This window comes from Seriola lalandi, unplaced genomic scaffold (assembly GCF_002814215.2).
Source record: "Seriola lalandi dorsalis isolate HSWRI2012SDOR001 ecotype SW California unplaced genomic scaffold, Sedor1 jcf7180002054758, whole genome shotgun sequence".
NCBI lineage: Eukaryota > Metazoa > Chordata > Actinopteri > Carangiformes > Carangidae > Seriola > Seriola lalandi.
The window spans coordinates 1,784,937-1,811,520 of NW_019525311.1; the positions used below are offsets into that span (position 1 = coordinate 1,784,937).

The 26,584-nt window shown below is 42.8% G+C and overlaps 1 protein-coding gene across 3 annotated transcripts in view; it reads left to right on the top strand.

Annotated features, from left to right (window-relative positions):
- Positions 1-524: 524 nt before the first annotated feature.
- The window catches only part of LOC111668750 (neuropilin-2-like), a 96,456-nt gene continuing 70,396 nt past the window's right edge, over positions 525-26,584 (top strand). For all 3 annotated transcript variants that reach the window (XM_023424863.2, XM_023424865.2, XM_023424864.2), the window contains exons 1-2: positions 525-1,550; positions 15,006-15,186. In XM_023424863.2, the coding sequence (XP_023280631.1) occupies positions 1,475-1,550; positions 15,006-15,186 (257 nt within the window). In that variant the 5' untranslated portion in view covers positions 525-1,474. The remainder of the gene's footprint in view (positions 1,551-15,005; positions 15,187-26,584) is intronic.

The window sequence follows — 26,584 nt, forward strand, 5'->3', positions numbered from 1 at the left end:
TGGCCAGTGTTTCAGCTGTAATGCTGTAAAGCAGCACCAGGTTCCTTTTAAAGCTCCCAGCACTGCTACAAAGCTCATAAAGCTGTACTGTGGGCCTCTTCTCTCCCTCTTCTTTCTGCCTTTCTTCTTTCCACCTCCCTCTATTCTCTTTTAATACTAGGGAGAGGATAAGAGAAGCGAAGGAAGAAAAGAGAGAGATGGAATGGAAATAAATGTGGACAGGAGAGAGTGTCTAGATAGAGAGAGGGGAGAAATTGGAGGGAAATGAGAGAGAGGCAGGGAGAAATTTGGCAAAAATGAAAGAGAGGGAGAGAGAGATATGTAGAAAGGTAAGAGAGGGTGAGGTAAAGAGAGAGAGAGAGAAGGGAGTGAGAGGGAGATGAAACTGCTCTTTAATCAGTGAGGGGCTATATGGAGGCGGGCCGAGGTGCCTACTGTAATCCGATACACGCGCGCGCGCACGGCGTGCACGCACACCGAGACAGGGGACTGAGTGAGCAGTCCTGCACGCTGCCACAAACCCGGCGGAGATCGGAGGGGAAGGAGCGCACTGCCGGAGCTGCTGGGAGAGGGGAAAGAGAGAGAAGGAGAGAGACACACACTGAATCCGGAGGATAGAGAGAGAGAGAGAGAGAGGGAGTGAGAGAGAGCGCCCACTGAAAAGCGTGTTTCAGCGAAGAAACGCTCAGTTTGAAGGAGGAGAGCGGAGAGGCTGCACGTTTATTGTCTCCCGATCAGTTTTACGCACGCACACGGGAGCTGCCTCCTCCAGGAGATAGTGTTATCTTTTGCGCAAGAACGGACTGTTATCGGGACAGCGTAATAAAAGGAAAATCGATGGGAAAATATTTTTGATTCTTAGTCACAGGTGCTCTTACCAAGTCAATGCGCCACTTGGAGAGTGAGAGCAAAAGGTTTTGGGATATTTTGTCGAACCGAAGGAGAAAGACGCGTGGTACTTTTTCCAGGTTTTCTCAAACTTAATGGTCATCTGCAGATGCGGCTGATGCTCCTTGGTGGTTTCAACCTGTGCATTCTACTTTGTTTGAAATTTGCCAGTCAACTGAGTTGACTTTATTTTCCCACGCGTGTTTCGACTGACAGAGGGACACTGTGAGCACCGAAATGGATTTCGCGGTTTTAAAAATGTTTTTATTGGACAAACTGCGCTGATTTCAGATCAGTTTTGCGCTAATTGCGCAGACCAGTTTCTACGACACAAGAAGCAGTGCCACACACTGAGGCAACCCATACGAACATTGTAGTTTAACCAGCCTGATATTCCTGGAGAGCTCCGTGAACACAGCCCGGCGTTTGTAGTGGAGTTGGGGCACCAGGCGTGTTGCGCTCGGGAGAAACAGAAAACAGTGGAAAGAAAAGGAGACTTTGGACTGCAGCTTTGTCTCAGATAAACAGAAGCAAACCACAGAGGAGGAGAAGAGCTGCTTTTTCTCCACACTCGAGGAAAAAAAAGATGGATTTACTCATATGGCTCTGTGGATGTTTACTGGCTTTTCTTTTGCCTCCAACAGTCACAGCAGAGGAAGGAGGTAGGTTTGACACTTTTCCTGCCCGCTTTAATTCGTGTCACACGTAAGTGCTAAATGGAAATGAAAGCGCCTTTTTTGAGAGAGAAAAATCCACCGGGGATGATTGTTTCGTTTAAGAAGAATTGTGTTTTCCCCTCAAAACCAAACTGCGTAATGACCGTAAAATAATAACATTTTAGGGAAAGCACTATTAGGAATTTACCCAACCTTCATTTTCCTTTCAAATAACAAGTTGATGAATGAAGTCCAGTGTTGAAGGACGCCGGTTATTTCAGTTTCAGCACAATTAGGAGGAAGATCCCTGTGATAGTCCCCTTCTCTGAACTCTGCAGTTGACATCTCGCTCGGTCGGCGTTAACAGCAGAGGCTGAGAGGTACAATAAATAAATGATAATAAAAAAATAGAAAAAAGTAAACAACTTTTTATGACTGAATAAAATCCGTTATTTTTTCCTTAACAGTTTAAAGCAGATTAAATTTATTTTCCTGATATGGTTGAGCCCTGGTGTCGCCCGTTTCTCTGAGCTTCAACTTTCTAACTAGGCGATTTCACAGATAAAGTATCATCCTCACCGGCAACGTCTTCATCGTCCACGCCGCTGCTGGTTTGACTCTGTGCTATAATACTGAGGGATCTTTGGATGTTGGCTTGGTACCAATATTGATTTTTGTCCTCTGGAAAAAAAACATCTTTACCATATGCTGTGGATTTTAGTCTGCAGCTTAATCAATGACTGTTCTCAGGAGAGCTATTCAATAATGAAAAATCACTATGATGTTCCCGTAATGTTCCTATCGGGACCTCTTTCGGGGTCAGTGATCTGTGAGGCAGCAGCTCACTTTATAGTGACCTTATCGCTCTTGTTGTATATCTTGATGTGTCACTGCGATGTAGTCTTATAGGAATCCTTGACAGTTTTTTTTTTTACCGACAGACTGGCAGCTGCCATGTAGGGCCGTCCCTCTACTGCCGTTTGTGCGGAGAGGTGGCAGCGAATCTGACCGGGTTACTGCTTCCGTCTACCGGAGGCCAGCCCCGGCGCTCCGGTCACACAGAGATCCGATTCCATGCGGTTTTAGAACGAGTCAGGCGGCGGAGGTCCGTCACTCCTCGAGCCCGTGAGCAGTTTACCTTTGCGCATATATGCACATGGTTTCGAAGTGAGGAACGGTTCAAGCTCAGCGCGCTACTCTCTATTAAAAGTGGCAAGGCAAAAATGGTTCAATCTTTGCACAGGTGTAACGCGTTTAACGTTGTACATGTTTTTTTGCACGTATCCAAACGATCTTTACGCGCAGGGAGGGTCCTGGAAACTCCCCCGGGCCCCTCTGTGCAGCAGAGAAGATTTGCAGTGGATTTAATCAAACATATCTGTGGTGACGCCGGGTCACGATTTCAGTACTTACATTCGCTGTTGTGTTACAGGTGTGCATTTGTGAGGGACTTGAAGTGCCTCAGTCAAAAGGAACGGAGAACTAGTCGTTTAATAAACCAAATGAGCTTTAACTAAAGATCATTTACAACTAATATGACGGTGGAACTCTATTCACTTTCATGGATTCTCAAACAGACTGACGCCCTGAACAGTGGGGCTGAGGACCATTTTTTCACCACAAGCAGTGATGCATAGTCTCACTTCTCACAGCTGTCCATTTAAAGAAGACTGAGCACTTGGCAATTTCTTTTTTTTTTTTTTTTTTTATCTCCTCCAGGTACATTGGTGTTCGTGCATAAGGTGCAAAAGAAGGAAGTGAGAGAGGGCAGCTGTGGAGAAGTTGGTTGCATTCTAGGTTGTATTGATTTAGGGCTTATTCAGGAGGCTTTTGCAGATCTCATGACTTAGATTAAGTGGCCCGTCTGTCAAATCTTGTTTTGGAGAAACACAGTGTAGTAGAGAGAGTGTGCACAGTGGAGGCTTTCTTTGAATCACATTACACCTTGAATGTGAGAAGATACGAACCATGGATCAGATTTTCTATGTGTGGATATTTCCCTGTCAACCTGGAAGTCGGTTCAGGCCAATATGAATGTAAAAGCGGTTGTATTTCTGAGACTGACCTGGTCATTTGATCAACAGCGTAAAGTGAGTCATGTTCAGAGTCAATGGCGAAGCAGGAAGTACTGAGGGAGGTTCCTATAGCAGAGCAAATATTCACACGGAAACTGTGTTCAGGGTGGATGGACGGAGTGTCTGACAAGGACATGAGACACTGAGGTTTCTGTTCTGTCTCCATTCATCACTGTTTTGTTTTTTTTAAACATGACCACAATCTTTATTTAAACCTTTGCAAAGAGGTTCTTCTTTTAACGATGACATCATCAGTTTCTTAAAACTAAATCAATCAATAATTTGTTCAGGTGTGAAAACTTACTGGGGACTCCTTCAAACTCCCCTCGAGATCTCCCCTCTGGTATGATGAGAACCACTGGATCACACACACACACACACACACACACACACACACACACACACACACACACACACACACACATGCTCAGCAGTAGGCTACGGAGGATTGAAGCTTTCTCAGCAGTAAACTTTTACAGATGCCTCTGCTCTGTCGTCTCCGGAGAGATGAGCAAAAGGAAAGCATAGTGAGACTAAGAAGTGTATATATATAGCGGGTGAGACAGGAGGGAGGGATGGAAGTACAGTGGGAGGAAGTAACAGGGAGAGAAACAGGCAGAGGGAAGCAGCAAAAAAAAAAAAAAAAAAAAGGGAACGAAACGGAAGAATGATTTTTAGCCTCGCTGTTTGATCCTGTTTCTTCATTCCGTTTGATCACAGCTGTGCCTGGAAGGGAGATAAACGGACATAATTGGCCACTCAAGACCAGCTGTCTGCCTCTATAGTGTCTCCGCTGAAATGTGCTGGTTGATGAAACCGGCTCACTGTGATGCACACTGTGAGAAGTAAGCAAGCAGTGGGATGTATTGCCCACAGGTACACACTAAGGGCTGGTTTATGAGACTTTTTTTTTTTTCCCGCCAGCTTGGTCCAATCCAATGTGATTGTAGAAGCCTGAAACAGAGGGGAGCAAATTTCTTTCCCAGATATCGGGGGGGTGAAAAAGTCAACAAGTCCACCCAGAGTAACGGTTCATTATTTCTGCAAATGATTGCATCTCAGTGGTGTGTGTTTCAGTGTGTTTGTGTGAGCCAGAGCAGGCAGAAGCTCGCTTTCACTTGCTTTTAACTGTTAGGTCATCCGTCTGCACTATTTCAAGACTTTTACTATACCTCATAACTTTATTTACAACATGTGAGTGTGATTGAGCTTTCAGATGCATGTGTTATTTTCTAGCCTCGAGCTTTTACCCGACATCCATCATAACCAGGTGCTGTGTTGCCCCGTGTGGTCGGCCTCCAGTGCTGAGGAGCGGGTTCACTCAACGCGCTTGTGTTTTTGGCGGACGGTGAAATTGAGCGTATCCATTCGAAACTATAACGTACGCGAACATGCTCGCACACCAGAGGGTGGCAGTAACGGCACCAAAAAGCTATTTGCCGACGGCTAAAAAACACTAGAAGAAGAACTTTGTTGGTTTTTACGCCCCAAGGATTTACGGCACCTGGCATGAAAACTGAAATGATAGCACATCTCTCAGCTGTAGTGACTGTAGTGAAGCCGCTGGTGGAGCCTGTAGCAGACTGTAATCTATTTGATGTTTTTGAACAATTTGAACACTCTGCATAATACAAATGAGTACAGAGTGGAAATACATTTGTAAACAGATAGGTTGTGAGTGGTCCTGCTTCATGACACAGGTTCTACTGAAAACACAACAGCACGTGAACTGGTCCATTTGAAGCGGTGTGAACTGAACTTTGAGCTAGCTGTTATGAGGCTTGAACTCGGACAACACTGTGGGTTTGTAGTAATTAAATATTATGTTACATTGGACCGGGTCGTAATGCCATCAGTAAAACAAACCGTGCAGGTCATTTCTTCAAACAAAGGGGTTATACCCTGTTTTAGCTCAGTGCATAATGAACTGCCTCACTGTCACTAACACATTCAACACAGTCATTCTGTGTAATTACTTTGCCTTTAGAAAAAGAAATCATTAGTAGCCATATTATAGATATTATATTCTACCAACATGAATTTAACTGTATTTGTTCCTTTCGCTTCCTTAATTTGTTTCCATGGATAATTACTCAGTGCGTATGGAGATTGGTTATTGTGTTTGAGAAAGGCTAAAAATACACCGGCGTATTATGGCAAGTCAAATAAAAGCAAAAACCAGCGAGTGAATGAATGTTGAATAATATATCGCAGCAGGATATAAAAAGAAAGGGCAATTAGTGACTCTGAAATCAGCTCCTCCATACATGTTTGTATGTGCATTTCCCATAATTCCTTGACATTTTCTAAGATTGCTTTCTATTCCCATTTTAGTCGTTCTTTATTACTACTGCACTGTCTGAGGCGTTGAATGTTTTACTCGACTTGTGAACTTCCATCCTATAGCAAAGAGGCCAAAAAACACTAAAGCAATAAAAAGAGAAAAAACGAGAGCAGGGACGGAGGACTGAGGGTGAGAGGAGGAGATGGACAGAGTCAGGAATCGTGAGTGTTTGGGTGTGCAGGAGAAAGAAGGAAAGGGAGGAACAGGGGAGCATGAGAGGGCAGTAGTGAAATGAGAGGAAAGCAGCAGAGTGTGAAGCAGTAGTTGAGTGGAGCCACCTGCAGTAAACCAACCCAGATTCATTCCTCTCCTTTGTCAAGCACAGGAGCCTCTCTGGCCAAGACCAAGTATATAACACTGATTACAGACACAAATAAAATAAAAGTTTTGTATTTCGTCACATCAGGGATAACAAAATTACATTATGATTGAAGGGATGTTTTGACATGTAGATGGATGGCAATGTTATTGAAACCGTAGTAACTGGTTCAAATGGAAATTTTCCATCCCTTTACTCCGATGATTGGATTTAAATGGCTGTATGTGACAACCGAGTGTGCGAATCTCTGGCAGGTGACACACTTTGCTGGAGACTTTCTTCAGAGCTGGTTTCATTTTAATTATCTTGCAGGTAGCAGGTGTTTTCCACCAGGTTTCAGGATTAAGGGTTATTCTTTTTCATCTAGCGATTCAGATGGCTGCTGTGTTTTTCTTTTCCATTTTTTTACTTTTATTTTTAAGGTGCATCTAAGTAATGATAAATCCCAAGAAAATATGTATAAATTAGCCATGAAACTTTAACAAAAAAAAAAGGAGAAGAAGAAGAAATTGTGAGTGAAATGAGAGGATGTTCGTCTGTCAATCATTGGAGGAATGGTGGCCAAACAACAGAGAGGCTGGTCCACTGACATCAGGAACCTAGTTTGCAGTAAGCAAATAAACATTTAGCTAATTAACCCTCTGTACAGTCTCTCTCTCTCTCTCTTTCTCTCTCTCCTTCCATCTCTGTCTCCTTCTCTGTCACTCTCCCTCTCTCGTCTGTAAAAGAGAATGGACAATTAGTGGGTCTAGCAGGATGTTCTAATTACAGTTATCATGCCATTAGTAAACTGCTAGTGTTCTAGTGTCTTCATTGGCCATTGGTAATGACTGGAGTAATTAGAGAGGATGGGGCGATCAGGGCGTGTGTGTGTGTGTGTGTTGTATTTGTGTCTTTGTGAAGAACAAATGTCCTCAGAGGAAAGGGGAGATCATGGAAATCCTTCAAATGAGACTATTTGCCTTTTCTCACTTCTTTTAAAACCTCCACACATAGAAACGTGTGTGTGTGTGTGTGTGTGTTTGTGTGTGTGTGTGTGTGTGTGTGTTTGTGTGTGTGTGTGTGTGTGTGTGTTTGTGTTTGTGTGCGCGAGAGCGCCTGATCTTGTGTACTAAGCTAAGCCTTCTGTGTCCTCAGTAGTCCCTCCAGAGCAGTGCCGTGCGAGGCCACAGGTTGTTTTACTTTTTCTCTCTCCCTTCACGCTGAATCATCCTGTTGTTTTCCTCGTTTCATGGCACTTCACCTCTCCTTTAATAGCGCTCTCTGTCTCTTTCTCCACACCTCCCCGTGGCAGTGTTTTCCCTCGCTCCGATTAAGAAGCCTCCCTCACCCTCTTTTCGCCCCACTTCACAACGGTGGGAAATCTCTTTTACTGTTTCACTCCCTCATTGTTTTTTTCACTCTCAGCCTGTTCCCTCTGACTCTGTCAATCTATGTTTCCCTCATCCTTGTTTTCTCTGGCTGGAGGAGACTAAAACCTCAACAGTGGAAATCCATTCACATGGCTTGTTAGAGTGACTCCATTCATACGTCTGAAAGGCTGATGTATAGCTCTAAGTATGCTGCTTTTACTATTTTTTACAGTCGCTTAAATGAATACACCAGATTTAGGGTCCATTGATAAATTCTTTACATAATCAGCTCTCTGGTACATCGGGATGAGTGATTACAGACTCCACAGCCAGGAGACAGTAATGAAAGTCAGCAATTTTATTATGTAGCACATAGAGTAAAATCTAAAGATGCAATAAAGATTATGTTTGGACGTAGTGAAAAATAGTTTGCATTTTGTTTTTGTTTTTTTAATCATGTATATATTTAGTTTTTTTTTTTTACATTTTGAATATCTTCAGTACTTGTTTTTATCGTATTCCAATCATTTCCTGAGATAAGACCTTGAAGAATAAATGCCCAAATTACTTTTTTTTTAGGGTGCCAAGAACCAACTGCATTTCTGTGTCTGTTTGACCTTTATCTCTATTGGACAGACTGGCTGAGGATGCATGCTCTTTCACAGCAATACTCTGATAACTGAAAAGTAACAGGAACAGACAGAGTTGTAAACTATGTAGAGAAAAAAAAATTCTTATAAAAAAGGTCCTGGTTGTGTCATCTAAAAGCCCTTTAGGCCTCACGGTAACGATAACCACGCAAAGGAGGAAGTCAGGTGATGTTGTCACAGAGTATAGAGAGGAGGTTGGGGTTGGCATTAACCATAGCGCTGTGATATCATAAACTGTATGTGCTTTGTGACAGTTTAGGGCAGTTTAGGCAAATGATGTCATCCTGCCGATAGGGGTGTCAGGTCGGGAAACGGCTATATGCGTCGTTTAAGAGGCTGTGGACAAGCTAGTTGGTTCGTAATGTAATCTGGAGGACTTGATGAATATCTCGCAAACTTGCAGACATTGAGTGTGTTAGTAATCCAGCCACGGAAGTTTGTCCCAAATCAACTCATTTAACTTAAAGCTCTTTCTTTCTCTGCAGGTGTTTCTGAACATTATTTCTAGCTTTTCATTACTCCTCTCTCTGTCAGTGATCCCAAATCTTTCTCTCTATCTTCCCGTCCACTGTCCTATTATCTCTCTCTTCTTTGCAAATCTCCGTAGATCAGGTAGCGTCTTTGGTCTTGAGTTGAGAAGCTTGTTCTCATGTCAGTTCTTTTTCTGTATCACACACTCATCCTTCTTTTTTATGAGTCCTTGTCTTTCTTCTCTCATTTTTCCCATCCTTGTTTTTGTTTCTCGGATCCTTTGTAGTCCTCCACCATCCCCTTTCTCTATTTTCTACACACAAAATACACACACACACACACTCTGCTCCGTCTGTAATTTTCCACTGTGGCTTAATGCAGGGCACCTGGAGAAAAGCGCAACCCCACCTGTTTGTGTGTGTGTGTGTGTGTGTGTGTGTGTGAGTGTGTGTACTTTATTTTCTGTCCAGTGAGCTGTTCTGAGCTGCTGACTTTCTCTTTTCAGATGATGAGAGACAGATGTTCTGGCATTACTCTGTCTTCTTTCGTCCTGCTCTGCCTCCTTCTCCCTTTCTTTCTCTCCCCTCTCTCTTTCTGTCCATTCCTGAGGTTTCCCAGGTTTCGATGACTAAAAACCCCTTGGTTTTGATCCAAAGAAGACATTTTCAGCCTGTTATTTTCAGTGTATTTCATATTCCCAGAGTCATACAAAAGCTTTTTACTCCAAATGTAGCGTTTTGTGAGAGCTTCGTGACGCTGGATCCGAGCCATCCTACTGAAAATGCCTAGAAATCCATGGTAAAAAAATTAGCATTTTTTTCCTCCCCTCAGGCTTTGATGCAGATGTTCACAGTCTATTGATTGTTGAATTTGGGGACTTGTTTCCAACAAGGTCAAAATAATGAGAATATCAGACTCGCTCTACTGTTTTGAGTATCGGGGCCAGTGTCGGTGGATAATAAGTTGATCTGCCAAATAATAGCCTCCCTCCTAACAAGCTCATGGTTAGCTGGGTGAGACACGCTCTCTCGCTTTCATACACAAACACTAAACCACTAATGCTTTCATTATGGGCTCTCGCCAGTTGAAATGAATGCGGACTGTGGTTGAACACATTAGCCAAAAGTTCCTGCAGACTAGCAAATCGATTGCGATTGCAAAAAGCGTTTCTTTCGAGTCAGATCAGACGGCCTACTCTGAGGGAAAATGAATCCGTAAGAGAGAGCTTCGAAACAAGGTCAGAGAATTTGCATTTGGGGCTAACAAACAAGGATCTAGTTCAATTTTGCAAAGCGGCTCCATGTGGAAGCGAGTGTGTTTTTCTACATGTTTGTGACTTTCTGTGCGATTGTTTGCGTCGCCCCTCCGTGCGCCCGTTGCTGCGCATGCATTTCTGTACAAGTTTTTATTGCATTTCTGTATGGGTGCATCTGTGTGTGTATGTGTGTGTCGAGGTGCGCACATGTGGGGAAAAGTTGCTGAATAGGTGTTATCAGGATGCAATACTAAACGTGGCGGAGAGCCATAAATAATGCAGTGACCTGTCTCATATCCCTGCTTGACTGCTTAGCACCGTTTACTGCTGCTTATCCTGCATGTGTGTGTGTGTGCGTGTGTGTGTGTGTGGTCTAAATTCATTGATATCTAAGCCAGAGAGGGATAAGCGATGTTCAGCGGTTTGTGTTTGTGCTTTTATTGTGAATATGTGGTCTAAATACAACCTCTGCCTGAAGAACACACATGCTGATGTGGTTGAGAGAAAAGTCCCCCTCGTGTGAAGTCTGGGGTCAAGAGCAGGGAAGTGTTTCCTCTGAGTGACGGACAAACACAGACAGGGAAAACGGGTGATGTCTTGATGTGGTACTTATGTTTCAACTTATACTGAGGTTTTTCTTATAGAAATACCAGCTCACCACAGATGATTCAAGCAGAGTCAGGACTGTAACTGTGACCAGGGACACTGGCTGTGTTTGAATAGTGTAGTTCAATAGTTTTGACGTACTTGTTCTTAACTTGAGTTATTTCATCTTGTGTTATTAATACCTCTGCTCCACTAAATTTGAAAGGGAAATGTTGTGCTTTTGAATCCACTAGAGATGTTAGATATCCTCTATATGGTTTTTTTTTTTTTTTAGAAGAGTTTATGAAATATAGTTACATTGTTTCCAATTAAACTACCCAAATATCCTGTATATAAAGTAGGTGATAGTAGTTTCCCTTCACTCGCCATGTACACATGTTAGACAAATCCAATCATATCTAATAATATAACTGAGAAGGCCTTCACTCATACTTACAGTACTTTTTGCTGATAAAAGTTTTTGAATGTAGAACTTTTAGCTGTAAGGGTGTATTTTTACCAGGTGGGCTGCCACCTGTGCGGCCGGTTGAAGGAAGATTGGGCGTCATACGGCAAAACTAAAAGAATGATTCAGATTAAACTGCAACTTAGATCCAATTTTTAGCAGCCACGACAGCAGGGCTGGTATTGCTCTTTTAGTTTTTTTGTTGAGATCAGAATGAAGGTCTTCGAAGATGGGTGTGTGGTGCGACCCATGAGCGCTGAGTATTCCTGTAATAATGTAGTAATAACTGTTGAGCGGGTCAGAATGTCAACATGTGTCAGGGTTGGTGTGCCCCCATTGCAACAAGTTCTCTAGCTGTAGCTTTTGCCGTGAGTTTTACAGGTTGTTTTTGACATTTTTACTCGCAGCAGGTTTGTTGAGACCTGGGTTCAGTGCAACCTTGCTAAAAAGACGTCCAGTGGGGCAAATTATCCTTAAAGGCTAAAAGTAACTGCGATGCTTTTCTTTCTCTCCTCCTTCCTCTTTTCTCAACCCTGCAATTTTTTTTAATGCCTCAGATCTCTTCTGTTCTTTCCTTTTTTTTCACTGTTTGACACTTACACACACACACACACACACACACACACACACACACACACACACACTCTCTCTCTCTCTCTCTCTGTCTCTCTCTCCCTCACTTTTACCTGTTTGATAATTCTTGACATGAATTCAGGCTTTTTCCCAACTCAGCATCTTCTTTGTTCAGACACCCCCCCCCCACACACACACACACGCACACACACACACACACACGCACACACACACACACACACGCACACACATGCATTGCACTTCCTTCCCAACATGCAGGTCAGGGTGCAGAAGTGTGGAATACAAATTAGCATTGCTATATATTCCCTTTTTGGAGGTTGCGTTTACACAGTTTCTTGGATTTAGAGATGCAGAGAGCAGTTAGCTGTCCCGCCCCAAAATAAAAAATGTTTCCTTCCCCCCCTGTATATCGGTTTATCACTGCAGGAACTCTGTGTTGTAATGATTGATGAGCTCCACCGCAGCATCATATATCTACTGTATTTGAGTGCATGCATGCACCAAATTGTGTCACCTTCTGCCCTGTTTGAACGTGATAATCGCTGACTGATTTTGTGTATGTGTGTGCGTGTTGAGATTAATAGGCCCTTAAAGCAGAGCAGACACAATACTTTACACACACAGCATCTGCCTCTCTATCACACCGGCCTTATTCATCAGACACTCGGAGGTGCTGTCTTTATCGGCTACATGCCAGAGGTGAGGAGGAGGAGGAGGAGGAGGAGGAGGCAAAGAGGGTAGTCTGAAAAAAATGAAAGAAAGTGAGTGGAGTCAGTTCTGAGCAGAAGCAAAGTAAAGAGTGAAGTAGTCTTCTCTAAAAAAAAAAAAAAAGAATAAACCTTCACTGCCTCTCATATGGGGACTGAATGTAATGAAAACACGTTTTTATTCTTGCATTTTAAAACCATGCCCAGTAACAACTAAGTATGCATTATGAGTCCCAAGCAACAGTTTATTAATCAGTTCAATTTACCAACTATCTTAGATTTTTCTCCTCTTGCACTGCCTCTCAGCATATCCCAGATTTTTTTGGTTGGATACAGTTATCTAAGCGGTGTGCTAAAAGTGGTGTTTGGCCGATGCTGCTGTGAGATTCCAGAGTGGTTAAGCACTAATCCAGGTGGTGCTGGGATGAAATGCGCCTGGCCGGGTTACATAGGCCTTGTAACTCTATTCCTGTATTACTGTATGTCACCAAGGAGATTGGAAACAGATAGGAGGCGATAGACAGGACTCGTTGGCTCACAGCATGAGGGACAGACAGACAGAGGGAGAGAGATAGAGAGAGATAGAGGGGGATGATCACTAATTGTTTGCAGACAGTGTGAGGTAGACACCAGATATAGCTGCCAAAGTGTCAATCATGTTGTGCGCTGAGATCTGACCTCCACTTTCATCTTCCCTTGCTGGTTCTTGGGTGTATGAGTGTACATCCATGTGTGGCATATTTGCTGCCACGACAAAAGTAAAAAAAAAAAAAAAAAAAAGCTAGATTTTCACTGTGCATGTTTGTTTGACCCTCTCCTTTAATTTGTTTTGAAGATGGCATCTGGAAAAGTGTTTATACTGTGTGTTTGTGTGTGTGTGTGTGTGTGTGTGTGTGTGTGTGTGTGTGTGTGTGTTAATGTTTGCATGTCTAACTCCTCTCAGAGTAGGTTTACAGTCTATTAATAGCATTAAAACATGTTGTATTCTGCTGAGTAGTTTGACTTGGCTATGTCATCCCACTCAGCACAGTGGCAATAAATAATGGATACAGTTTTTTTTTTTATCAGATAGGTGTTTGAGGCATATTGAGTCTCAGTAATACAGACTGTAATGGATTGATTATGACTTTGTTTTCTTACAGGAAATTATTTTAGTGGGTTGCCCACTAGCCAAACCCTTACCAGCAAGCAGCAGACAATCACAGATGCTGTTTTTATAGAATAATCTGGTCCATCGTGGACGTCATTTTGCTCAAAATACTTGTTGGAAATTCATCCAAATGTTGTGTGCAATCACTGTTTAGTGCAGAAATATCCCCTGGATAAAGTAGTTCTTTCAAAAGTAATAGTCCACTTAACAAACACTTCAGATACGTACTTGTGTGCGAGCGCTAAAAAACTTTATATCCTATATGTAGCGCTTGATAACAATTAGATTGTATTGGTGGAATGTTATTTGGGGGATGTTAAATGAGCAAACTAGAAACAGTTCTTGAGTCTCTTCTGACAGATAGTGGCTCAGACTGAGCTGTTACACTGGAAGTGCTTGGCTTTAACAAAGACATCTCTCATCATGCATCCACCCAAATGGTTTAAGTTAAGTTTTATGGCTCTTAAACAATGAAGAAGTTCAGCTCATAAGACATAAGTCTGCATAGTCAATCAAACAGGCCAGCCAGTATGGTGCACAATAGCTGCCATAGATGTCCTTACAATAGACTTGTATGTGTTATGTCGTTGGGTGTCATAGATATGAGTTACCCATCTATGTCAGGCTACATCTGCAGCAATGAATGAGCGGCATTGTTTATGACATGACACAGACATATGACTGCTGACAAGTGGATCCGCTCTGTGACAGTAACTGTGGCATCTGGAGGCCTGTGTGTCTGTGTCTGTGTGTGTGTGTCACTCTTGGGTCAGAATGGAGTCTTTACACGTCATGATGCTCCATTGACCTTGACTCTGCATACACAGAGACAGACAGACAGACGCACACACACACACACACACACACACTTCTTTGTTTCTCATATCCTGTCTCTGCAAACATAACTCTTATCAGGTTTGCCCCCTCTCCCACTGTCAAATCATGCTTGATGAACAAATATGTTTTAAATAAATATAAATGAGTTCATACAGGGTGTTGACATATTCCTGCGTTAGTCTTGATAAACAAAATTGACCCTGATGGGACTCCAAACTTATATCTGCTGTTGTGAAGCAGGGGAGGTTATTATAGTTCCATATTGTTATTGTCGCCTTATCTGATCAGTCTTTTCTAATTTTATTCTGCAATAAAGTTTCCTCATTTCTTTCCCTTTCCTTTCCTTTAACCTCTGCCCTCTGATTTTCCCATCTTTTCCTGTCTTAGTTGTCTTTATCACACTGGAAACACTAATCAATGACCTTATTCAGCTCCTGAACCTGTGTAAAATGGAAAAATATTAAGCAATTTTATCTCAATTCAAACACTTTCAGGACTTGAAAGATTTCCATATATTACACAAGGCGATGTAATGGACCAAAGTCAGGGAAAATAAAACATGTTTCTGCTTCCACTTGACTTTTCAGACTTATATACATATATACATGATTTCACTTTCTAATCCTGCCTCTCTCTCTCTCTCTCTCCTCGTCCAGCGTCTGAGCCATGCGGTGGCTATTTAGATGCGAGCGATGCCGGATACATCACCACACCTGGCTACCCGCTCGAGTACCCACCTCACCAGAACTGCCGCTGGGTCATCACAGCCCCTGAGCCCTCGCAACGCATTGTCCTCAACTTCAACCCGCACTTTGAGATAGAGAAGCTGGACTGCAGGTAAGGACAGGGCGTATGAACTAATACATTTTAAACACGTGGGGTGGAATGGAAGACAAAGGGCTTTAGAGAAAAAGAGTGAAGGAAAAGATGTAAAGATTTAAAGTTGCTGGAGAAGTTAGAATGCAACAAAAGAAATAGGAGACACTTCTTTTACTTCTCCACAAGCATGTCTCTGTGTGAGAGTTTAGTTGGTGAACTTCAGCCCACTCTCCTCCTGTTTCTCTGGCTTTAGCTATCCCATAATAATCACTTTGGGACCTCCCTTGGTCCCTTGTCTCTAATTATCAAAGTCTAATTACAACACATTTACTGTTCTGGGATGGTTTTCACACTTCGAATGAATTAACACAGATTAGAGGATTTGGTGTCCAGCATTGTTTTTGGCTGTTTGGCTTTGTTGCATGTTGAGACTGAGAGACAGGCAGGCAGTTAGGAAGCATGAAATAAAAATATAGCAAGCAGAGATAAAAGCGGACAGGAAAAGAAGTAGGCATGCTGGGAAATGATGGAAAAACGCTGGCAGAGAGCAGTTGAGATGCAAACAGATATTTAGGGTTGCACAGGGAAAGATAGAGAAGACGTCATAAAGTTTAAAACAACATAAATTGTAATAAAAGTCACATCGATTTTTTTCAGCACCAGTGAAAACAAGATGCTTTGAGGAGGAATTTGAAGGAATATTAAAACATTAAAAACGAATTGAAGTGAAATTAAATTATTTCTAGGGACCAATTTCACATATCTCTTAGGAACAGCGTGTTTAATGGTTTCTGGCCCAAATACCATAAAAAAGTCAAGGAAAAACATCCCCTATAAACACAGACCCACAGGCTGTGAGTGGAACAATTTATTCTGAAAGCACAGAGGAAAAACATTTTTTCATTTTAAAAACACTTGGAAAAGATGATGAGATGAGGCAGCTACTAGTTATCTAATCGAAATCACATACACAAAATGCATAAACTTAAAAATGCTTTATCAAAAACAGTAACTCATGAAGTCCTCTGTCATTTGCCCTTTAAATGAAACTACTGTCCCTCAGGAATCTAATGGGCACTGTGAACGTACGGGGCTACAGATACAAACCCACTGGCACAGTCGGGAGCTCAGACAAATAGACGAACACACTCGTACAAGCACACACACTTACACTTTTCCCCCCTCTCTCTCCTCCGTCATATGCCTCTGTTCCGGTGCTTTCCCATCCAGTTATTAACATTTCAGCCATATCAATTATAGATAGGTGAGTTTCCCCACTCTGATGTACCAAAATCATTCAGACATTTCTTTGTTGGAATTGAAGCATCAATATTTCACTGGCTGGCTGTTTGTTGAAAGGCTAAAAAGGTTGAGAAGGCCCGCTGTGCTCTGCTCTGTTTTCCTTTACTTGTCCACTGTGCTGTGGAGATAAAAACATACTTCTCTTTCTGTCTCCCTGCCTTCGTCATTTTTTTTTTTTGCTTCCACGCTGCACTTCTTATCTTCGGATAAGTTTGATGCATGAGATGCTCTCTCTTCCTCTTCGTCCCTCTCTTGTTCATGCTCTGTTTTTCCCTCTGCCCCAACCTTGTTTCTCCCTCTCTGCCCTTCTTTCCTATTTCTCTTTGAATTTTTTACATGCATTTAAAGCCCAGCAGGTTCCCAGGGACAGAGAGTCTGGTTGAACCTCTACAAACAACAGGCTCTGATTTATTAATTATACATATAGAGCATGTGTGTATTTGTGGTTGTTATATATTGTAAGACTTATGGTCTGAATAGTTTTTTTCCGTTCAGTTTCTCTTTCAGAAAAGACATTTTTTGAAAAGTGATTCTCCAAACCACGGCAGTAGGACTGAGATGTTTGCAGTGTTGGTGGCAACATCTCCAGCCTAATAGTCTGTTATTTACAAGTGTCCTACAGCGCAGAGCTATTTAGATCTGCAGGCGCCCAACACCCTGAGTGTGTGTGTCTGAGTATATGTGTGTGCGTCTGTGTGTGTGTGCAGGGGTAGGCTGAAATTGAGCCGTTAGGTTCAGAGGGCAAAGAGGCCAAGCAGAAGAAGCTGAGTGTCTGTGGGGGGCAGACATATGTGGTCACCCTGTGATTGTCATCAACAACCCTGACAGACACACACACACACACACACACATACCAGCGTCTCCGTCTCTGGCTCTCTCTCCCTCTGTCTGTCTCTAATTGCTAAATTTCATAATATTCTTGAATCATCTGATGTATGTAATATGGTCATTAGAGTGTTTGTCTATATGTTTGTGTAGATTAAGAGCAGTTTTCTGTTTCCTGAAGCTGTAATCTTCAGTTTATTGAGCAGAGAATACACACACACACAAAATCACACACACACATCTTGCTGAGACAGAGGAGTCATCCACTTTTCTCGACAAAGATTACATTGTGAATAGGGAATATGTTTCCTATTTGCTGCATTTGATTCTCCCATAAGCATGATCACGATCAACACACACACTCGCACAGATGAATCACCATGCCCCGGTCAGACGAGAGTTGTTTTATTAGGTCACTATGTTGAAGCAATGTAATCCATTATGGTCTTGATTGGAATTTTAAGATGGTAATGTGTAATCTATAATGCATCACATTTTGTCAAACACTCCTCTGGATCTGCGGGCAAAATCGATGGAGAGGTGGTCAGAGAGAGAGATGTTTTCATTAACATTCATACACAGTGGCTGTTTAAGTGCAGGGAGACAGCTGGAGGGAGAGATAGAGAGACCAACAGCGAGAATGATGAACAAAAAAAAAGCTTGTGCCCCTGAGTAAATGAGCATTGCTATGGTTTGTCATTATTCACCATGACTTCCCCTTTCCCATCACATGACGGACAACACAGTACACCATTGGTCTGTTACTTGTGACAGGATTCAGTTATTATCCAACAGCTATATCTATTATCTTTTCATGTATTTCTTATAAAAGACTGAACGGATCAAAACCACATGACGGACGGGTGCACAGACAGAGGAGACTCTGTTTGGATATGATGGGGTGTGTGTATGTGCATTGTGTGGCAGTTCACGACCATAATCATTTTTTTCCATCCAGTTTGAAAGATAATTTATATACAGTAACTGTTATAGGAGCTGTTTGTAAGTTTTTTTTATTGCCACATAGTCAACATGAGTTCAGCATCAAACTTCACTCCTTTTCACTCGCCAAGAGCTGTCGCCAGCGATGGAAAGTAACCCTCTTGTTTTGCTTCTATTTCTATCATTTCATCTACTGTAGTTAGCATGCTAACCAGCTAGCCCTGGCCCCGTCGGACCGTCTTGTCACTTTCTGATACCGAGTCACTGTAGAGTTCGGTCTGGCCTGAAGAAGTGGCGCTGCTCAGAGGACGTATTATAACCTCTTGTCTTTTAAATGCAAGAGGTGAAGTTGCTGAAGCTCTTACCGAGACTGGTAAGTAAACAGCTGTTAATGCTAAAGCGAAACTTATAGTTGCTCCGTTAAAGAATTTCATTCTTTATTAATCTGAGGGAGCCGTATGTTTGGTGTCACTTTTAGTCAGCACACCTGAGCCTTCAACTACGTCTTCTATCTGGGGAAACAAAAAGAGCTCAGTGACACTGTTGAAGCTTCATTTGAGCCTCAACCGAACTTTGCAGTGTATTTTTGCACAGAATGAAGGCTGTATATGTCTTTAGGGGAATAGATTGACATTTTGAGAAACAATGTTTATTTGCTCTTTCACCGAGAGTAGAGAGAGAGCAGTTCCAGTGAAGAGATGGTTAGCTTGGTTTATAATACTGGAAGCAGGTTGGCTGGTGGCCAAGAAATAGTCTGATACATAACTCACAGTATAACCACAACTCTTCTGGGTTTTTTTTGGTGTTTCTATCTATTCCTCGTCTTTATGCTAAGCTAAGCTAACAGTCTACTGGCTGTGGCTTCATATTTACTACAGACATGAGCACAGTAATGTTCTCTCTGCAAGAAAACGAATGAATGTATTCCCCAAAATGTCAAACTATTGCTTTAACCCTGCAAATGAATCATAAGACATTCAAATTTTAATTCTCTACACAGTCCAGTTCTCTCACAGTGTTTTTACAATACTTTAGTATTATTAGTGTGTATTCACAGAAGAATTAACACAGATTAGAGTTTGTGGTGTCCAGCGTTGTTTTTGGCTGTTTGGCTTTGTTGCATGTTGAGACTGAGAGACAAGCAGGCAGTTAGGAAGCATGAAATAAAAATATAGCAAGCAGAGATAAAAGCAAACAGGAAAAGAAGTGAGGTGAAGTTGCTCTCTTGACTGATATTAGTCTTTATAATGTACAGTCATGGTATAGAAAGTGGTATTAAATCCTTCATTTGACAACGTCTAATACAGTGAAAGTCAAACCTACAGAATAGTGTTTTACAGTGTATGTAGCCTTTTCAGGCAGCGGTTGGTTGTCTACTTCACATTTTCCTCTTAGCTCACTGCCCTACTCTGTCTCTGAAAGCAAGATCTCTATTTGGAGTGTCTGGAAAGAATGTGTGTGTGCGCGCACGTGTACACACACAACCAAACACACACACACACACACACACACACACACACACACACACGGTTGCTTAGGGAAAAGTGCAGCGTCAGGGTCCGCTGAGGGCAGGCTCAAATCATCCTGACAGCTACCTCCTCACTCTATCCTCTCCTCTTTCCTCCTGGCTCTCTCCCTCCTCCTCACCCTCTCTCTCTCTTTCATTCATCTCACCCTTCCTCACCCCTCCCACCCCGTCACCACTGCCCAATGGACCGCATCTATCATCTTTCATCTACTCTTGCACCTTCCCCTGTCCCAACCTCTGTTCTCTCCTCCTCCCTCCATGCCTCCTTCTTCATCACATCTCCTCTCCTTCTGTCCTCCTCTTATTCAATCTCCTTTCTCTGCTTCCATCTCATATCTCTGCTCCTTCCCTTCCCTTCCCTCCTTCTCCCTTTCTCAGCCACTTCCTTCTGCAGTATGCCAATCTTTTATAGGCCAAATCATTATTCAGCATTACATATGAGAAATCACAGGCAGGAAGCCAAATGCCACTCTCTCCTTTTCCCTCTCTCCCTCTCCTTCTCCTCTCTCCCTCTTTAAAATGCATCTATTCTTCTCTCTTTACCATTTATAGACTTTTCATCAGCCTATATCCATCTTCATCCTCTTTTATCCCTCAGTCTGTCTATCCATCACTTAAATCCTTTTTCTATATGTCTGTCACTTTTTCTCATCCTCTCTTCCTTCTCCACCCTGACCAGTGCTCCATTACCTCGGTTCACACCCTAATCAGATGCTATCTGTAACAGTGATATGAGAAACACACACACACACACACACGCACACACACACACGCACACTCACCTGCAGTATAAGGGTTACTGCATAAGCTGGCAGAAACAAAACCATGCACACGCAGAGGTGTGAGCATCTTTGAGCTCTAAAATAAACTTGTATACAATGTAAGCACAACAGGCAGACAGGCACGTAGGCACTTTCACGGTTATGTGGCTTACACAATAAGTGTGGAGTAAAGCAGTGAGTTAAGAAGTGATTTATATGACAGAGAAACTGCAGTCAACGATAATGGTTTCACTAATGATTTAGACCTTGTCTTTGTACTCTGCCTCAATCAATCATTTAACTTCATGCTAGGTCTGTTTTCTCTTCTCTCCTCTCCTCTCCTCTCCACTCCACTCCTCTCCTCTCCTCTCCTCTCAGCAACCCACACTAGCACACATGTAATCTGAAACAAATGTTTTAATATGAACTTTAACACGCACCGTTCCTGGAAACTAGATTGAGGTTCAGGTGTGTTCGGTGACATGAACACACCTGACTCGCAGGCGTAAAGTCCTGGGGACATGACCAAGGAGGAAGAGCAATGGGGAAAGTGATGTGATGTGACACTGGCCTGAGGGCGGAAGGGAAAAAATAAAAGACGGAGGTAGAGATGAAGAGACTATATGACAGAGAGAGGAACAGCATGCAGAGTGGCAGTGGATGTTCAGTTACCAGCTGTGGGCATTTAGCAGCTGCCTGCATGTTTGAATTAACATCACAGTGACTCTACCAGCAGGAAAGTCATGCGTTCAGACAAGCATCTTCCAATGCTACTAGAAAGCTACAGTTGGAGGTTTATTTACCTGCCTTTGATAAATCAGAATTCCTCACCACTGATTACACTAGATGAACACAAAGTATTGCAAACCAGGCTTGCACCCCGTATGGCTGGGATCACCAACAGCACAGGTACATCCAAGCAAACGCACACAAATCAACTACAAGCTTATGTTCCCCCAACCTTTGATCTTGTGGTTTGAAGTGTTATTTCCCGTCTGTGAAATGACGTAAACAAAAAATCTCCTACTGGTTCCAAAAAAGAAAAGAAGAAGCAGTAAAGATGTCAAGTGTTTGTCTTGGTTGATTGTTTTTCTGCAAATGTTAGAAAAGACCTGGAGTGGATAAACAGTGCAAGACACTTCAACCCCAGTGGAAGGTTAGATTAAGTTACCCCCTCAGCTGATTGAGTGACCTCAGGTTACACAACAAGGTCTGAAATGTGAAGATTTGTGAAGTTCCGAGGTGGTGGTTTTAGAGAATACACTCTCTCTTGCACACTCAGGTAATGCAGGTAATGATGATAATATCAGTGCTCTGATTTAGGCACTGAAGGTCCGCCACATCAGTGTTTGTTTCTGTAATGACCGTAAGTGTGTGTGTGTGTGTGTGTGTGTGTGTGTGTGTTTGTGTGTGTGTGTGTGTGTGCGTGTGTGTGTGTGTAGTGTGTATGTGGCTGGGATGGTTGGCTGGTTGTGTCTGTGAAGGACTGACCCTGATCAATGTGTGTTAAAGCCATAATGAGGAATCGATTGGTTGTCCTGGAGACTACTGCTATACACACACACACACACACACACACACACTGTCCATCTATCAGCAGTAATAGGCCTATTACTTGATAACAGTGAAGTCAGTCATCCTCCTCACTCTCTATTAACTACTTCACTGACAGACTGACTCTGGCTGCTGAGTGTGAATGACAGTATTTTGTAATGTTGGGTGGCAATGACATTTTTAATATTCAATTCTATGGGGCATATAATGACTCCTGCTTCAACAAATTTTGTATCAGGTGACAAATCATAAAAAGGGCCGTGGAAGTGCTTCACTTGTATCTGAAGCTAATGGCCTCCTGTATTAACTTAGCCGTAATATAAAAGAGGCTTGCTTAGCTTCGACTGTATTTGAACACTACTGTAAGAATACTCTCTCAGGCATCAGCTTTCTTATGCTGTGTAATGGCTGCTTTTGCTTGTGAATGTGTATTATTTGAAATTCCTCTCTCCCCTGGGACGTACATACACAAGAACAAGAAGTAGGAGTAAGACAGAAAGATCAGTAGCAGCTCATGATCTACAGCATGTCCTGCCTTATGGGGATTATCAGTGCTGCTGGAAGCATCTTTATAGTCAGAGGGCTTGGCTGAATTCACCACCTCCGTAATTGTTTTTGTCCTGACAGAGAGCCTAACAGTCCAATTTTACTTCCCTAGAAACCGCTGTAAATATCATTCATAGGAATTTAGTTTGAATCTTGTTGAGTCATCCACTTGATTGGAGCAGGAAATGGTGTATGTGTGTGTATGTGCATATGAATCTACTCATAGCTGACTGTTTCAGTTCTTCTAAAAATGTTTGTGTGGGGCCACCCGTGATTTCACTTCCCTTTATAGCAGAGGGCGCATAAGTGCACTGTACAAAAAAAAAAGAAAAAGACAATAGAGGGAATGTCAGCAATAATTTCTATAAACATAAATCCCACATTAAAGTTCATTGACCTGCAGTTAATATGGAGTTTGAAGTCATTAAATTATGATTTGACAATTTATGACATATTAATGTTTTAATACACTGCAACTCTTTCTCTTCTGTCACATCATGAAAACACTGTCGCACATCCCTGTAAGTCTTAGTGCTGTCAGCCCTTTTTAACTCGTGTGTGTGTGTGTGTGTGTGTGTGTGTGTGTGTGTGTGTGTGTGTGTGTGTGTGTGTGTGCGCGCGCTTCCATGTGTGTGTCTGCCGTGCAGACGCTCTGTCTACGGCTAATGGCACCCCTGATGTTTGAAAGAAATGTGCAGGTGTAAGAAGACAACTCCTGACCTAAAGACAGACAGAGAGAGAGAGAGGGAGAGAGAGAGAACGTGTGAAAGGCAATTAAGACCAGGGCGGAGGGGGGGAGTAGGAGGAGGGAGGGGTGGAGCACTGGAAGTGGGTCTGTATTTAAACCTTCTCCTTGGTTCACATCAGAAAGGCTTTGTAGAGCTTTCTCGCTCTTGAAACTCACCTACCCCCAAAACACACAAACATAAATCTCACATAATGTCAGATCCTCCAGTCAGCTGACTTCCACAACTCGACACAAATCTGTGCAAGCAATCCGTCACGAATGCTTGTCCTTTATATCCGTAACCTCCCATGTTATATGTTTTGGAACAGCAATTTATTTTATCATCATTTCCTTCATGCAAGCAGGAAGAAAAAAAATCCTGTTCACAGCTTGTTAACAGGCAAATTTCAGGGGAAAGTGTGGGAGAAACAAATTCAGGATTTCTGTACTTCCCTATGGCAAACCTCATCAAACTACTGATTGGCTGCAGTGAAATATAATGGGGGAGAGGAGAGAGAGAAGGAGAGAGAGACCGATGATGGGATTAAACAGTTTGTTAGAAGCTGTGTTCCTCCTACACAGAGACGGATTGGAAACCTCGAACCCTTCTCTGGATCCATCTGAGTCCGTGGCCGCAGGCTCTGTGTGTGCATCCGTGTGTTTATGTGCGGGACAGATAGTGTGTGTTTGTGCAGGTGTCTTGTGCACGTGTGTGTGTGTGTGTGTGTGTGTGCGCTGACTTAAGAAGCTGCGTATGTCTCTCTGCTTTCTACTAAAGGCACAGAGCTGTAGGGAGGGAGGGAGGGAGGGACACCTGTCTCTGTCTGTCTGAGGGGAGGTGTTGGCTGAGTGAATGCAGTGTCATGTTCTCTCTCTGACTGCGTTCACACTGTGCTGGCTAAATTTGAAATTGTTTTTTTTTTTTTTTTCTTTTTTTGGAGGGGGGGGGGCTGCGTCTACACCTGAAAAGAGAGCTTTTCCTAAATGGTCTCCAAAGTGGATAAAGCTTAACAACAGGTTTTTAGTGTGGACATGGAAATGTATTATGTGAGGCCGCTCAGACATGCTCGCAGGCTGTGCAACTGTGCAGCAAAGCAGCCAAATTTCTGTCGGCTCTAACCCACCCAGTCACACTGTCCAGCTGCTGTTGTTAGCCAGTATTTTGTCAGATGATTTTCTGATCATACAATAATGATTTGATCGATGTTTTAAAGCAGCAGCACAGGAATTACCGCCCACCTGGCTAACGGGTAGCACTGTGAGGTCTGATCAAATCACAAAAGTGTTTTTTGACTCTGTGAAAGTACAGTACACGTGATGATGAAGAGCAGGAGGTGTAGCCCAATGTTCTGGGTGTGTGGACTTCTTTCTCTCTCCCTCTCTATCTTTATCTATGTGTCTTGCCCACTCTCTATTTTCCCTGTCAACGCCATTAATAAAAGAGTTTTAAATTCAAATATTCAAAAATTCTAATACCCCCCCCCCCATCTTTGCCTCCTCTGTGTCTCCCACACACTGGCTCTTGGCCACTGGTTATGTGCCTGACAGCACATTACAGAAAGCCACAGATGGAAAGGGGACAGAGAGAGAAAAGGAGGAAGACAAAGAATGACAGAAAAACAAAAAAAAAGAAAATCGTTGAAAAGTGAAACACTGGGAAATAATGAGGGGAGGAGTGAGCCAGGAAGAGAAAGAAAAAGAGATCTTGTCCGGATACGAAAAGCCGTTAAACAAAGTTGTCATTTCAGAAAAGAGGAGGAGGAATCTGTCGCTGGGATGAGGCGTTCTCTTGGGAAAATATGACAGGAACTGTGACACATACGCACTCACATGCACGCACACACACACACACACACACACACACACACACACACACACACACACACACACACACACTCACAGTGCTGTGACAGCTTGGGTCATAACTGTGGTGATAGTTCCATGCAAAGCAGACAGAAAACATGATGGGAGAGTTGGTGGCGTACAACCCTCATTATGTTGGTAGCTTTCTCACCTGTCAGAACACACACACACTCACAGACATGAAGACGCTAACACACACGGCTTCGGAGACGACTTCTTGTGCGCACTTTGGGGGGGGGGGGGGGGGGGCAAAGCAAAAACACACTCTCTTTTGTGTGTCTGTACGCACATTACATTGTGGATATGCACAATAGAGTCCTCATCTGTATACTTGGCAGCATTTTGTAGAGCTACTGGGTCCTGTGGTTGCGAATTCACTCCTGTTGTCTGTGGTTTCCTCATGTGTCATTGTTGGAAGACAAGAGGTGTGAGATGAACATGCACGCTTAAACGCACATTTCATAACCGTCACTCTGACGGCGAAGGTGAAACGCATAACAGCATAAAATATCCAGCGCTTATTTAATCCGTCCAGTCCCGTGAAAACCCGTTGTGTTCACATTCGTATTTAAGGGATTCACTTACTATTTAAGACCACAGACCTGCTCCCCACAAGTCAAACAAGCAGCTTTCTAGGATTGTTTGTTTTTAGGTTAAGGGTTGGGGCTGAGCACGTCTCCACGGAATTAATATAAGCCAATGCAATTTCCTCATAAGCGACGAATCCAGCGTCTATATGTGTCAGTGTGTGTGTGTGTGTGTGTGTGTGTTTTGGCTTCTGGGTGACTGCATGCTAACAAATAGTGAAAAGATTAACACCCCTTTTATGTTCATGTATCTTTAATGTGTCTGTGCAGTAGCAGCAAAATACCATGTGCTTTACTTTTATCACCTCACGGTACATGATACCTTCATCTGTTGAGGCACTGGGGGGTCTTCTGTTACCGGCTTATGGTATTTTTAAAAAGTGAATTAATGTCACGCTTAAAGCAAAAGACAAAATACTCTGGGTTATTTTGAGGCTGAGGTTTGTTCATGTGATTATTTTAGAGAAATGTAGAAAGCTCAATATTGGAGCAATTAAAGGTTCTGTGGTCAGAAGTGATCGATATGATGGACAAAGACGAGCAGATAGAGTCCATTCGTAGTTTTTCTACTGTAAGAAAGCCCCTAATTGAAAGTGAAGTCATTTAACTTGGAATCAAACTTAACGTCTTCTTTGTTGCTCAAGGAATTTCTTTCCAGGAAGCTATTTTAGAGACGGGCAGGTGTGTCTTTGGCATCCAGACACAGAGGCAACGCTCCTGCTGTGGCTCTGGAGAGAGGTCCTAACATTTGGGGTCAGAAAACATGAAAGAAACAGGAATA